This window comes from Zootoca vivipara, chromosome 7, assembly GCF_965207765.1.
Source record: "Zootoca vivipara chromosome 7, rZooViv2.hap1.1, whole genome shotgun sequence".
NCBI classification, from domain to species: Eukaryota; Metazoa; Chordata; class Lepidosauria; order Squamata; family Lacertidae; genus Zootoca; species Zootoca vivipara.
The window spans coordinates 24744847-24761055 of NC_142590.1; the positions used below are offsets into that span (position 1 = coordinate 24744847).

General features: G+C 41.0%; 1 protein-coding gene across 1 annotated transcript in view; it reads left to right on the top strand.

Moving 5' to 3' along the window:
• Positions 1-1896: 1896 nt before the first annotated feature.
• Positions 1897-16209, top strand: part of GTF2B (general transcription factor IIB) — a 32158-nt gene continuing 17845 nt past the window's right edge. The window contains exons 1-2 of the mRNA XM_035121360.3: positions 1897-1939; positions 7384-7490. Coding sequence (XP_034977251.1) covers positions 1923-1939; positions 7384-7490 — 124 coding nt within the window. The 5' untranslated portion in view covers positions 1897-1922. The remainder of the gene's footprint in view (positions 1940-7383; positions 7491-16209) is intronic.

Genomic DNA, 16209 nt, shown 5'->3' on the forward strand with positions numbered 1-16209 from the left:
ACTCCCAGGTAAATCCTGCATGTTTGTTTTAATTCTATACTTACCTGAGACTTATCTCATAAGTGTGCATAAGATTCTAGCCTCAGGGTAGTATTGTAGTCTGGAGAAGATGAACATATGTCACATGCCTGTGGACACAAAGTTAAATCCTACACAAACCACTGGACAGTAAATCCTATTGCATTTGCATTTAGTGAGCCCTGCATATAATTTCAACTAAGCACAGAACTGCCAGCCATCCCTTATTTCAGAATTTGAGAGTTTTATTTCTAAAACTTTGGATTACCAAAACAAACTGAAATGGATAGAAATGGTTTTGTAAGCTTGATTTTATGCCATGTGATATTTACTTTTTCTAGCTTTACTGATTTTTAAAAAAGTTGCTTTATTTTATTCTGCAATGCTGCTCAGAAATTTTGTTACAGGACAGTTGATAAATATTGTGTGCAAACAGTATAAAATAAAATTAGATATCATTTAACTATAGTGTTCTCCTAGCCCTGTCATCCACTGTAACCTTGGAGAAAAAAGTGATATTTGATTTCGGAAAGGATTTTTTTATTTCATTTCATTTTTTTACAAATTGACAATTTGTAACTCTAGCTGATGAGTGGAAAAGGTCAACAAGAGATTGTTTTTGACAACTTCTGTTGACGAGTTGGAACAGGCGCGTTTTGTCATTCATCTGATTTTGCTAATGCAGCTTACGAAATACCTAGAAATAATAGTTGTGGGAGTAAAAAGGCAACATCATGGTCAGATTATAGTTCAAAATGTGTTAGGGCTTGTTTTGGGTTCTTTGTTTTTATTTTTATTACGTATTTTGTGTTTTTACATTGTGATTTTATGTTGCAACCAAGTGTAGCATGAGCTCAGGTCTAACCAGATTGCTGAGAGATGGTGAAGTCCCCAGGTGAAATAATGCCTTGCACCACTTCAGACTGGGAAAGTTGGTCACACTTCTGAGTTAGCCCTACTCCACCACCTCTGTTAAGAAAGGAGCCGGCCTACACTCTCCAGATTTCACCTGCATTTGTTTCCAACCCAGCTGGTGGTGATAAAGTAAAAAAAAACACAAAAAAAACCCAAAGTAGTAAAAAACCTAAGTAGTACCTGCACCTGCTTTTTCCTCCTGCCCTACCCCTTTCTCCTTATGTGTCACAGATTGCAAGCCTGAGGGCGAGTTTTTTTTTTTAATTTAAATTTTAGGGAGCATTTTTGGCAAGAATGCATGGGCATCGTCAAGGAGGGCTGCTGCCCCCATCAAAAATTACAAATCTGTGGTTCCGCCCCCCTCCCGCGCCAAACAAAAATCCTGGCTAGGGCTATGCTAGCGTGGGGTTAGAACTTTGGCTGTTTGTTGTTTAAAAATACAAAGGAGTTTATTAATGAGGAACATTTAGGAAAAATAAATGTGACATACAAGACACAAAACTCATGTCCGGAGGAAGCGATGCTGCCGTTCATCGTTCTATGGGCGCAGCCAGGATTTTTGTTAGTTGTGTATTGAGGGGCATCTTCTTTTAGGGGACCCGTCAAAGTTAGGAGATCGCCCTGAAAAATATAGCAGGTAGCCTCGGCCTTTTCCCCTTTGCCATATTTCAAAGGGCAAAAAAGAGGACATATTTACCACCACCTACTTTTAACTGGATCGCTAGAACGACTCTACCCATGGAAAAGAGGTGGCGTCCTGGGAAAAGAGGACCTATGGCGACCCTATCACCGCCTCCCATCATAGCAAAGACCCACCCACGTACTCTTCCCTCGTCTTTGAGCTTCGCCGCGAAAGCGAACGCTTTGTTGTCCCGCTAGGCTCCCCGTAGCCACGGCCTCGACAAAGCCCCGCCTACCGAGGCGTCGAAAGCATAAAAGCCCATCGGCCCGCCCCGGCCGCCCAGCCGCGCGCAAGGGAAGGAAGGAAGATGGCTTCCACCAGCCGGTCAGTAGCACAAGTTGCCGGGCGCTTCTCTAGACATAGGAAAGCAGGGAAAAGGGTAGAGGGGCGCGTCCGGGCTCGGGGTGGCGGGGGCAGAAGGGGAGGCGGCCTGAGAAGGCGCAGCCTCGCCGCGGCTTGGGCTCCTCTGAGGGGGAAGGTAGGCCCGCCGCCTCCAGTTGCCCTATCCGGTCTCCCTTTACCTCGCTCTCCGGCCGCCTCAGCTTTGGCGGCGGCCTTCTCCGCGGGGCCTTCGGTTTTTCCTTCTCAGCCCACTCCCGCCTTCGCCGTCAAGGATACGCGGCTCGCTTTCCAGACGCTCCGGTGGCCTCAGGTGGTGGAGGAGCGGCTTGGGACGCCTTAGGCCACCTGCGCTTCTTCGCCGACCCCATTTAAACGGGCCGTGCGTCGGAAGCATTTCCCTGCCCCCCCCCGGGATTCTGGGAACTGTAGTTCGCCCACCGCAGAGCTACAGTTCCCAGCATTCTGAACACCTTTCTTCCCCACTCCCTCCATATGGCGTGTAGGCAGCTTTTGACTTCCCCACCAAAACCATGTAAATTGCTATGCCACAATCCAAATTAATTTTTATCATTGCCACGCTGAATTTAGTTTTGTACAATTTTGTTTTCTCCCCAGAACTGGTTTCCCAGAAATGGCCCTTCCCCCAAAGTTGATGGGCATTCCCATTCAAATGGTGGGCGTGTGCCATGTCATGCTTATAATATTTTTTTTATTTTGTTAACTGTGTGTTTTATATTTGACTTCACTTAGCAATGTTTTCTTTTGAAATGTTTGGGATTTTTTGGTTAAAAATGTATTCTGTAGTTGATCTCCTTTGTAACATTTTATTTTGAAATCTTTAAGATAATACTTCAGTTTCCTGTTCATTGTATGTTGTTTTTACTATATACTTTATATTTGACTGTCTTCAATAATGCTTAATTCTGGATTGTTTTAATGTGCTGTAAACGGCTTTGAGATTTTTCTTAAAAATATGTTGGCACCCATGGGCATAGCCAAGAGGGGTCAGGAAGGGGCAGCTGCCCCCCAATCAATAAAATACATAGCAAACTGAGGTTCTGTCCCCGCCCTAACAAAAGGCCCAACAAAAATCCTGGCTACGCTCATGTTGGCACCCCGATTCTTTGCCAATACAGTACCGGGAAGGATGCAGTAAAGCTGTGGGGCTGGGCAGGCACACCTCAGTAGACCTGGGTGAAATCTGGTGGGCATGCTGGGAGCAAGGCTGATGCTTAGTCCTCCAGGTGTTGCTGAGTTACAACTCACATCTGGAAGGCCATAGGTTAGCCACTCCTGCTAAGGGGAGTTCCCAGGATAGCCAGCTGACCTTGGGATGGGACCTCCTTAGCTTGCAGCTTGTTCAGCAGGAACTGGGAGATAAACCTGCTAATGTTTTTAATATGGAGCTCAATTCATAGGGACAGCAGCTGGCATCTCCAAAGAGAGTCCTTGCTTCACCTGGAGCCGTGCTCTGGGTGGCTGCACCTGATTTCTAGGCCTCATGTTTCTGCGTTGAGGAAATCGCTTGTTTGCGTGACGGCTCTTTGGCAGAGTTGGAAATTCACCCTCAAGGTATTTCTATAGGCAGAGTATATGCAAATGTTTGTTGTAACATTAGGATCTAAAGTTGCTTTTGTAATAAGTTTTTGGGGAAGCAATTGTGTGAGCAGAACTGTTTTAGGTCCTGTCTGTATGCTGTCTGTCGGGGTCTCCAACTCTTGCAACATCCTACTGTTCTTTTTTCTATTGTTTTGTCAGAAGAGATGTTTATATTGTACATATTGTAATCCTGCATTGTAATGCTTTGTTTTGAAGTTGGATAAGGTTTGGAGGGATGAGAGGAAGTTTGGGATTGCTTTATTAATTTTGTTCAGGTTGACATTTTAAAATCCAGTGTGTTCGGAGTGAAGGCTGGCCTCATCAGATATGCTTAGAAGGATCTTTCTGGCTCCTTGCAATCCTCTTCTGTGAGACAGGAGACAGACTGTTCAGTTGCACACCCATGAAAGTTCTCTGTTGGGCAACATTGACTACTTAGACTTTCTTTCCAGATTTGCAATTGTCCTAGATTAGTAATGTGATATGCAATTGGCCTAGATTAGTAATGTGAAACAGATCATTTTGTACATGGAGTTCACTTACTAATTTACTCACATTGTCACTATCTGCAACAACTAGTGCTAAATGGTGTGGCCAAATGATATTTTTACCTCTAGCAGATTGGGTTGGCTCTCTTTTCCTGTGCCTGCTCTACCAGTTTGTTGTCTGGTGTATATACAACTTGTGATTATGAGCTTAGAAACATGAAGGCTGTTACATTTTTTTAGTGCTTATTCCAAAGCATTGTGCATGATACAGGTAAGTGCAGGAAATCCAAAATTAAAGCAGGCCCCTCAACCACCCCCCAAATGATAATATAAGGCCCTTGGACTGAAACACTTTAACCAGCAGGTGGCAACTTTATTGGAACAGTGGGCAGATTTTGATTTCAGAGGAAGTGGTGCCATGGGGTTGTGGCATAACACAAAATTTGAAGATATCCTCTTCGCAGCCCCCTCCCCAGCCAATGCTGCTTCTAGGCTTTTCTTTTTTCAAGATGAAACCCTGAACAAGGTGAAGAAGGTACAGATGGAAGTGTATGGGTAATTGGGTATATCCCCCAGCCTTTCCAGTAGGCATTTTTAACACACACACACACACATACACAGGCTCTGAACAGGATGAATAAAATGTTCACTGCCAGCTCCATCTGGCTGCAGGGATATTGCTCACTGCTCTTCTCCCCCATCAGACTTCTTCTTTTTAAACCCAAGACCCTGAGCAGGGTCCTCCTGCTAGCTCCAGCTGCCCACCGGGAACAAAGGCCTGAATGTGCTGAGATATTCTTGCCACTCCTTCCTTTTCGCCACAACCCACTGTCAGACTTGAAATTGAAGAGAAAAAGTCCTTGAAAAGTGCCTTCTGTCATTTCCAGCTGACTGGCGGGCAACAGGTCTGAGCAAACATTTTGACAGTGTCCTGGTTGCCTTGGGGATACCAAGGAAGGCTCCTGACTTAATTGTTTTATGCCACGGTTTCTGTTTTCTCCCTTTAACAAACCAATTACTTCAAGTCTTCCTTGAACCATACAATTCTATTTATTTACTTTCCGTAAGACTGCTTTCTTCCCTTCTCACTTCCTAAAGAGCATCTTGTTTAGATAATTTTTGAGCTTATTATAGACTACCGCAAAGGAAGATAAATGCTGTGTTTAGGTTAGTTAAAACAATTTACATGATAGTAGCTGTAAGTTTGAGTCAGTCTGACCTTGAGGAAAGTAGGCTACTGTTTAAATATGTTTGAATGAAACATTTCCTAAATTGACACTCTGTAGCATAAATATTGCACTATGCTTAAGAGCAGTATTGCAACAAGAGTTTGCTGGGAGCCATTGAGTTGACAAATTTGTTATGTTGTTACAGACTTATCTGAAAGCTTGGCCCATTTTTAAACTGCAGTATGTAGAAAAGAAAACCTCTGAGTTGGAATCTATTTTGGAAGGGAATTAAAAGGCAACCAGCAGCCATGCCTTCCACAAAACATATCTTTGGTTATAAGACAATATTTGTATTGTTTAGCCGTAGACCATCACAAGGCAATATTCAGAACAAATATATAGCATTAAAGCCAACCACAGGCATGACAAGAATGCCCAATTATCCCTTATTGAACTTAAAACAGCAACAACAAAAGCACCACCATAGTACTGTATACATACATATAGGTCAAATAGCTCTTATATTAACATTAACCAATCTAATTTACACCCTGCTAATGTGCTTTTAAGTTCATAAATACAGAGGATTGGATATTCAACATGTTTTGACATCTATATGACTCACTCACGTGCTAAGTGGGAATGTATTTAGCATATTTGTTTTAAATAATAGTTGCGCTCCTGCTTCGTGCTCATCTACTTCATGATAGCCATTTTAAGAACAGAGAATGTGGTTTTGTGCGAAGAAGCTTCTGTTCAAAGTTTAGAAAGAAAATTCCACTGGGCACGTTGTAGCAATCTGGATTTCTTGTCTGGTGAACTTGCATTTTTTTATGGTACTGTATAACCATTACAGGGAGGTATCCCTGGGCTTTTTTTCACCCAGAATTCACCGGAACTGAGTTTTGCTATCTCTTTGGTGCGTTCTGGCACCTCTGTAGTGTTGCGCCACAGCAGCATGGCACTTGGGGCTTTGTGACAGGCTGCGGGCAGCACAGCGCTCTGTGTTGTGCTGGAGGCTCAACAACTTTGGCTGGGTGCTCCCCCCTAAAAAAGGACAAGTTCCTGCACCTCTTTTTCTAGAAAAACAGCCCTGAAGTTTTGGTCTGTTGCTTTTGTTACAAGTTGACCACAGTGGTATGTGGCCACATAACAGATTTGTCAAGGTGAATGGCTAGCTACAATAGTTGATATTACTAAGCATACTGTAGTTGGGATATCAATTTCAGGGCTATTTCTGTCTTTGAGGCAAACAGATTTGTCACCAATTTCATGCCATGTTTATCAGCTTCTTTCAAATCACCAAGGAAGTAATTGCATACATAACATAGGGGGGTAAAGGGGACCCCTGACCATTAGGTCCAGTCGTGACCGACTCTGGGGTTGCGCGCTCATCTCGCATTATTGGCCGAGGGAGCCGGTGTATAGCTTCCAGGTCATGTGGCCAGCATGACAAAGCCGCTTCTGGCAAACCAGAGCAGCACATGGAAATGCCGTTTACCTTCCCGCTGTAGCGGTTCCTATTTATCTACTTGCATTTTGACGTGCTTTCGAACTGCTAGGTTGGCAGGAGCTGGGACCAAGCAACGGGAGCTCACCCCGTCACAGGGATTCGAACCACCGACCTTCTGATCAGCAAGCCCTAGGCTCAGTGGTTTAACCACAGCAAATTATATCCTGTCATGTCACATTTTGAGTTTCATTTAAAACTCCAAAAGCATTCTAACGCTTTTTACAAGGTCACTAGAAATTAGTAAAACTTCAAATATTTTGCATGATCAACATGAATTAGGATAATGTTTTCCACTTGAAATAAATGCTGCTTATCAGTTATTTTGTAATCCTCCATATTTGTTAAAATGAGGTCTAATAGGGTTTTCATAATATGCCTGTCTTCCCTTTAGCATTTTCCCCTTACATAACTTATTTTCTAAATTGCATAAAATATAATGGTAAGTGGTCTACACCTATTCAAGTGTATTTTTATGTCTGTGAACTATGTGCATACATATTTGTTTAAAATAAAGGACTCATTGAAGGCAGTGACTTAGTTGGAAGTGTTTCTCCCATAAGCTTCAAACGGCTTACACTTATTCACAAACTTTTCATAAACACGGTTTTTAATGTGAGTTGTCACACAAAGCTAAAATATATCGCATTTGTTTTCAAGGGTGGATGTGCTGCCAAGAGTGACATGTCCAAACCATCCAGATTCCATTTTGGTGGAAGATTACAGAGCTGGAGATATGATCTGTCCAGAATGTGGACTAGTCGTAGGTGAGCAATTTTACAGTAGTTGTATATCTTACTTTAAATATTTTATGTTATTTTATTGTTTTTATAATAATATTTATTATGTTATTAAATGCCAAAAGATTGCATGAAAAGCTTCAGTCAACACATTTACTTCTGTAACAAATCCTTGAGAAGTCTTTGCCACGTAGAAACCAACAGCTTGGTAACCTACAGATGTCTATGCAGATGCTTCCTGTTACTTAGTCACCATAGATAACTGTCCAGTCATATTTTTTTCTGGTTTACCAAAAACATGGCAGACATTCTGAACTTCTCTGTATTTTACCCATATGTCACCTCTTGCACACTGACCCCAAAAAAAGACTAGCCACAAAAGCTTCCTACCTATTACGAGCATAAAGTCTCAGACTCTGCACAGTTTTGGAAACAGTCAGGTGTTAACTGATCTCTCAGTTGTGCGGGGTGTGGTTCCTCACAGGCCATTCTTTGTGGTGCCCTCAGAAGCTCCCTCTTGAGTTTTCAGGTATGGATATCATATTTTAAGAAACGAACAGGTGTTGGTCAGCTCCAATTCCCACCATCTCTGACCACTGGTGTTGCTGACTGGGGGTGATAGGAATTACAGTCCAATAACATCTGGAGGGCATAATATTTGGTTACTCCTGCTCTAGGTGGTGCAGAATCTGGTTGCTGTGAACCAACCAGACATAATGAAATGATAACTACATCTTCATAACTTTTAAAGACTTGAGCCATCACGAAATCAGTAGAGTACAACATCCTGGCCAAATTTCAAAAACAGTGCTCTACATTCTGACACAGCTTAACGTGTGAAGAAGTGGATTTGCCAGTTAGAATGAATTTTAGATTTGGGGTTTCCACAGACATCAGACCTCTTGGAAATAAGGTGGTGAAAGTGGCTAGAGAATATGAATTAATATTTTTTCCCCCTATTCTCTATAAAGTGTTGTTTTAATATAGAAATGGTGGTCTGTGGCCCCTGAAAGTATTTTCTAGTTTCTTAATATTGACTGTGTGCTTCCTGTTTCCACTTCAAGGTTTCCACTTAAAGAAGGAAACTGATAAAATTTTGGTAAGTTAAACTCCATGAGAAAAGAATAAATTCCTTGCTACTAGTGAGTAGTAATATATTTAAATTTATGTCTGGCCCATCCTCCCAAAATTGCTAAGGGTCACAAACACAAAAAAGGCAATTGAAATTTTTTAAAAAGCGTATTTTAAACATCTAAAAACAATTGCATACCTTCACAGCTAATTATTCAAAGGTTGCCAGGAACAGTATCTTTCAATCATCAAAAGTCTGGATCGGCAGGGATGTTTCTAAATTCCTCCCGAATATACATAATGAAGTAGAGAGGCAAAGTTCACCAGAGAGAACACTCCATAAATGAGGAACTGCCACTGGGAAGGCCCTGTTAAGGGACAATGCCACCTGGGCAGCAGCCTGTTGTGGATCCTCTAATAGGGCCTTCCCTGCCTACCATAGGGCTTGAGACGTATGGAGGAAGATGCTCTTTTAGGTGCTTCCAAGCTGTTTAGGGCTTTGTATGTAGTACTAACCACTTGAATTGGGCCCAGTAGGTAACTATCAGCCAGTGCAGAACTGGTATCCACATGGTTCCATTATAGCAGCAACATTCTGCACTAGCTGCAGCCTCCAGACCTTCAAGGGCAGCCCCATGTAACAGTAATCCAGTTGGTAGCTCACCAGTGCTGAGTGTCAGTCTACCCCAGGCCAGGAGCAGCTGTAGCTGCCAATCGTGTGTGCAGTGCATGGTACTTGGAAACAATTTTAACTGTTGCTATACTAAATTTGCTTGGGTGTGACTCCGCCTACCCTGCACTTTTAGGAGATGACATCACGATCATTTTTGCTTACTGATATTGCCTCATGAGCATTACACGTTGTAGTTGTTTACTTCAGTACTGTATATAAGCAAGGAGTTGACGTGGTAACTCTTAGGGTGATAATGGGAGCATGGCTTGCTGTGCTAGTAGAGCTCTGATTGGTTGTTGCATTTAATAGCCACCTGTGTGCTCACCTGTAAATACAGGTTGCTGAACCAAATCTGCATGTGGAATTATGAGACCTACGCAGACCTAGCCATGGCGTCCAGTTCTGGTAAAGTGTATGGCTAATCTGTGGCCCTTCAGATGATGATGTTGACCAGTGGTCAGGGAATTGTCCCAGTGACCTGGTTAGCCACCCATGATGCAGTGGTTGAGTCTGAACAGGCAAATCCTTGGATCAAATCCCATATCCATCACTTAGTTAGGTGGGTATAAGCAAGCACTGATCTTCCTGCAGTAAGGGATAACACTGGCATGTCATACAGGACTTCTGAGAATGTATGTGAAGTGCTGTGGAGACTCTCAAGCAGGAGAATGCCAAAGGCGGATTTGAATCTACTGGCAGAACTGTGCTTTGCAGCACTTTCTGACTATTGTTCAATAGCAGTAATTGATGTCCTCCTTCTACCAGAGAGCATCTGCTGGATGCTCTTCTTTTCTACAGATGAGCCACCGCTTGCACCTGAGTGTGGTTGGTAAATCTTGGGATTTTAATAGAAAGCAAAGTAAATCTTGAAAGCCTCAATTCATTCCACCCACTACTCTAAAGAACTATATTAATGTGCATCAGAAGTGGGTTGAGTTTATAAGTATGTATAACTAAGTATTCTTTGGTAAGGGCGTTCTTTAAACTTAATAGCAATTATCTGTTTGTACGAGTTGGTTTTTCTTGGTCTCTCTCCATGCTTCTCCTATTTAAATGTCACTTTCATTTTCAACATCCGTTCAGTTTATTATCAAAATGAGAAAACTGACACTGCCAAACAGAACTTCCTCTTCTAATCCTGGCACAAAATTAATGACTGATGACATACGTAGGTTTCATCCAGGCCTCCGTTGGCTTTTTAGAATTATTTTTCATTTCACTTTTCAGAGAAATACTGTATCCCAAAGTGGTGGTAGTCAATGTGGCAGGCCCTTCCCTGAGGCTTATCAAAACACACCTACACACACAACACTAAACAGAAGTCAAGGGAGAAGGTAGAGGAGGGAGGTCAGAACAATGCCTGAACAAGCTGTATGCCAATAAGCATTTATATCTAGTGAGGACCAGGGGTGTTCTTCTGTTGCTTGTGTATATGTGCTGTAAGGGACCCAGCAGCCCTTTTACCTCTGGCTGTTGTGCGTATACCAAGCTCCCTGCTGCTTCTTTTCCCTAGGTCAATGGATAGTTTTCCTTCTTACCATCATGTTCCTTCTTAGAGGAGTTGCAAGTGCCTTTAGTCCCTTGACAGATGGCAGAGTTCAGAGTGCTCTTCCCCTCACCTCTCGTGTGTTTGAACACAATTTATTAGATGCTTAAAGCATTAGTACCGTAGCAACTTAACATAAGGAAAGGCCACCCTGTAATGGTAGAGCACATTCTTTTTATCTGGTCCAGGGTTAAGTCTCTGGCACCTGCAGTTAAATAAAATTTAGATGGTAGAGCTTGAGTTATCCCCTTCAGTTGTATTACTCAGTTCTGGCCTAGATACTGACATTGGATTTGTGTGGGTGCACTTCTGGGAAGTTAGAAGCTCAAAAGGAACTGCTGCCTCTTCTGCTTGAGAATTCCATTTTTGTAGTTTGTTGGTGTGTGAGAGAAAATGATGCATTATGTTCTGTGTTTCTAATCCCAGTGTTGAATTCATATTCCAGACTGCAGATCCTCTTGTGCAGCAACAAGCTGTTTGCAATTGTTCACGTGCTCACCTATGAAACAGATTATTGGTTTGGGTTGTGATGGGTGGCTGGGGACAAAAGCTTAGAAAGGCTAAAAAGAGGAGCCAACGTTCAAACTGGGAAACTTTTAAAAGAAACCTTTGAGGTGTGAAACTGAACTGTAGACAAAATAAAAAAAAAAAATCCCTTCCAGTAGCACCTTAGAGACCAACAAAGTTTGTCATTACTATGAGCTATCGTGTGCATGCACACTTCTTCAGACCCAAAAGCTCATACCAATGACAAACTTAGTTGGTCTCTAAGGTGCTACTGGAATGAATTTTTTTTTTCGTTTCGACTACGGCAGACCAACATGGCTACCTACCTGTAACTTGAACTGTAGACGGTTACTTCTTTGCAGAAAACTCTAATGAAACAAAAGAGAGAGAGCATTTTATAGTTTACCATATGTAACTTTACCATTTATGGTTTGTATAATTGTTACTAGCAATTTTAAATGAAATATTATAAAACTTTAGAAACAAACCAAAATGTAAAGTTGATGTCTTAGAACCTTTACTTTTGAAGAGAAGGTCTGGTCATTTCACCAGTCACTAGATGGCAGCACATTACCTAATTAACAATTAGGACAAGTTCCATTGGATTGTGTGCTCCTGTTTTAATGTTCCTAGAACCTTGTGCACTGTTTATGTAGCAAAAAGTTAAACAAAATGCCAACACATCAATCCATAATACAGAATTCTAACTTGCTGTCTTAATGCTGTCCTCTGATTGGTATCTGTATCACAGAACTTTACAATTGCAGAAGTAACTAGCTATCCAATTCTTTCTGTTCTGGGTAACAGTTTTGTTCAGAGCTAAATTTCTCTTCCGTGATCACTTAGATTCATGAAAATATGGTTTGATTTTTCTTTTCTGCCATGCATTTAAACAAATTCCCCCCCCCCTGTGTTTAGGATTTCAGATTTCTGTTCTAAATATTGTTAACATATTCAGTTGCAGTTCATGTGAAGTTTTCTTAATAATCACTTAAGTTTTGGCCTCTTGGTATACAAAAGCCTTCTATAGGTAAAATAAAATTCTTGCTGGCTTACTAGTAGATTAAGAAATCTGGAATACGCTGGGCAGAAACTGAAAAAAAGGTGGAGTTGTGTCCTGGCCCATGATGACAGTTGTTTCTGAATTTAACTTCATTTAACAATCTGTTTAAGATTGTATTTTTTAATAAGCAACTCTAGCAGCATCTCAAAAGTTATGGTTCCTTTTGTGTTGTATTATGAGTGGCTGGGTGCTGTAGGTGTATATATGATTTTGATACTGATATTAGCAAGGCTAACTTTCCTTTGAAAATGCTAGGATGTTTTTAAGAGATAGAAGTGTGTTTTATTCATTTAAAGCACTTACTGGTATGAATAAACTTTCGAGACTGAGAACAGATTAATCATATACTTCTCTAAACAAAGAACCCTAAAGTAGTAATAAAAGTAGTACAGTACATGAAGAGAGATGTCTTCACCTTATAGCAAGAGAACACCAGTAGCTGAGGACTGAGTAGGAGTAGCCACAGAATAATATAAAGCCAATTGTGACTTTTTGTACTGCTGCACTTCAAGCGCACATCTAAAAACAGGCACTCTTCTCCACATTTGACACTTTGTATGTTGCCCCATATGCATCTTGTGTGTGTTGAAGACACAGGGATGCTCATTATATTTGTACTTAATCCAAATATATTTCCATATTATTACTTGAGGGAGATGAGTAAAAGGGCAACTCCGTGAAAGCAGTTTCTTTCCCCTCTGGAAGAGTGCCATCCTCTTTGATAAAGTAAATTAAAATCTCGATTTGAAATTGCCCCTGACTCTTCAACCTGGATGACTCACTGACATTTCAAGATCAACATGCTCAAAATAGAATGTCTTGGCTATCTTCCAAACCCCCCCCCCATCCCTATCAATACTATCCAGCTTCTTTGCCCAGGCACTTAGCCTTGTGTTTCCCCCCCCCCCTTTCCTGCAGAATTCATTTATTGCCAAACCCTAACTCCTCTCTCTTAACAGCATTGCCAATATCTGTCCTTTCAATCTCTACTTCTAATGCTCTGTTTCATGTTGTTTTCTTCTTGGCTGTTGCTACTTCCTATTCTCTGGCCACTTTTAATCACACTTTGATTTCCTTCCCCCTCTCGGAAGCTCCTGCCTTGCTGACTGCATCAACGTTCTGACACCTCCATTAGTTCTCTCCAGCAAGGTCCCTTCTCCTTTGAACCATTACAACCTTTTTTTTGTTTTCCATTCCTCTTCATAGCTTTGCTCTTCTCTCTCATTATGTCTAGGTCTGAAACATAAGACATAAAACTATTTCTGTCTCTCTACTGCTTGGGGTACTATGCAGTGGCACCTATATGGCCTTTGGTCTCTTCAATCATAGTTTCTTTCTTTTTTTTTTAAGAAATACCATCAGTAAAAAAATAATGATTTAACAATATTTGAAAAATCCCTGAATACCCACCAGCAGCAGTACCTGGGACAACTGCAATGAACTGATGGGCTTTGTAGTTAGTTTTGTAGGTGATACCTTTTTAGATAGAATGCACACCTTCTGTTGTAACTGTGTTTTCATTTCTTTCTAGATTCTCACAGATAATTTTCACTACCACGATAATTTTTTTTGAACCAATAGTGTGCTGCCTAAATATATTTGGTATATGACACTGAATAGTTCATCTCAGGGATACATTCCTTCCCCCTTTGCCAGAGTTGGCAGCGACAAAACAGTCTTTTCGTTAAAGCAGGAATGGCGCATAATTCACAAGAGGGCAGATCCCTTTTGTGAGTCATGTAGGTCATTCCCACTTGTGTGGAAAAATCTTACATCATTGCTGTGCTCACTGTTCTATTTATACAACACCAGAATTTCAAGTACATTTTGCTTTTTTTAGATGCAGTAAATAGTAACCAGACTGCTAGGCCTTAGAAGGAACAATGCTTAATCAAATATTTACATAGAGGCCAAAAGAGGAAAATGCTTTCTCCTATTTTAAACTTATATGGGGGAATAATGGCTCCCTGCCTTCATTGCCATACATGCTGTGTTCACTTTTTAAAAAGATAATCTTACTCCTGATTGATCCTTAAAAAATAAATCCTGCAGACACGTAAGAGCAAAGAATATCATCTCAAATATGGTTCAAGAGTTTCACTATTTGCCCCCCTCCCTATTCCTATCCCATCGATCCTCTTTTACAGCTCTCTGTCATTATGTTTCTGTTCCAGGTTCAAAATAATGCCCTCTTGACAATCAATAGTTATTTAATTTGTCTTCTCAAATATTTGCAGCTGTTATCCTTTGGAAACTTTGTGCTGTAGTTTAAAGCATTAAGTTGAGCACCTCTGTACTAGATTTTATACACATTGGGGGATCAAAAAAAATAACAGTATTCTCTTTATTCTAATTGCCCATAAACATTCTCAGCTGTGTGGCTCTAATGTGCAGCTTCTGTAACATAAGGGTGGGTAGATTTCTAAGATTTGCCATCTCAAACCATTAACAGGAGAAAATTACGACACGGAGCAATATGAAGGTAGCCAAGCAATCTGCTATCACAGTATTCAGGCCTCCCTTGGATAGAGATCATAAAGCAGTAGTATACACCTTCCTTAATGACACTGTAAGCAACCAGTATGATCAGTTTCAGTTGTTAATTGTTTCTCTAAAGTCTCATCTACTAGGGGAAGCCCTTTCTGAGTCATAATTTGGAAAATAGCTGCTACTTCATGAAGCTTGTTGCTTTGGCATACTTAAGGCTTATGAAATCACGACTATATCTGGATTCTTTTCTAATGACTGATTATTTCCCTTTGCTACAGTCTTGATAACAAGCCAGCAGCTGAATATCTGAGTACACTTCATTAGCAGCAAATCAGCCTTCACAGTTTATGCTAAGCAGATTTTTTAAAAATACATCGGGAATTTGTGGTGCAGCCAGAAAGTTCTCTCCATTTGCATATATAACTTCTTTATTTAAATACTTTGTAGGAAAGTTACTGTTGTAAAAGTTTACTTTGACGCTCATCTCTGCTTGAAATCTTCTTAAGCTTTTCTTCCGAAATCCCAAAATCTGTATAGTATCCAAATGGAGCATAACCCTAGCTATACCAGAAACAGTATAATATAAAAGTACTTTAAAATGGAGTCTTAGCTCAGATTATTTTTGATTAGTGAAAAATTGCATCTGAAAGGTTCTAATATTTTAAAACCATATTCAGTACTTAAAAAACAACAACACCTGCCTACTAGTTTTAATTTTAAGGCAACCTTAGTTTAAATCTATTTCCTCATTGCCAAACCCCTAAAATTCCTTTTTTAAATACCGAAGGATACATAGGCTAAGTCAGGCATCCCCAAACTGCGGCCCTCCAGATGTTTTGCCCTACAACTCCCAAGATCCCTAGCTAACGGGACCAGTGGTCAGGGAAGATGGGAATTGTAGTCCAAAACATCTGGAGGGCCGAAGTTTGGGGATGCCTGGGCTAAGGTAACAGTTCAATAAACACAGCTACTGCTAGTTTATTAATAAAACAAATTAATTTATTTTCATATTACAGCCATTATATTCTTAAAAAATAAGCAATGCATTCTTAGGGTGGAATTCACCTAACCAGCTCAGCCAGGGCTTTCCCACCTCGGCTCCCCCCACTAAGGGTGAGAGATACATCACTATATCATTCAAAACTATATTGTGATAGCAGTTTAAATTTCCTTCTTTTTTTTAACCTGGCAATATATTGTGAATCATTACGTGTGTGCGCTATACAACGATCATAATGTGGGGAAAAACTTGAAGCCAGCCAATGCTTCTCTTGATTCCTGCAGCCTCTTTTAACTCTGCCAGCTCAGCTTTCTTCTGCCTCCTGCAGGGACAGCAAATCATAAGAGCAGGTGCTGGCAAAAATCACATTGTGGGGGAAATGGTGACGCCAGCCAG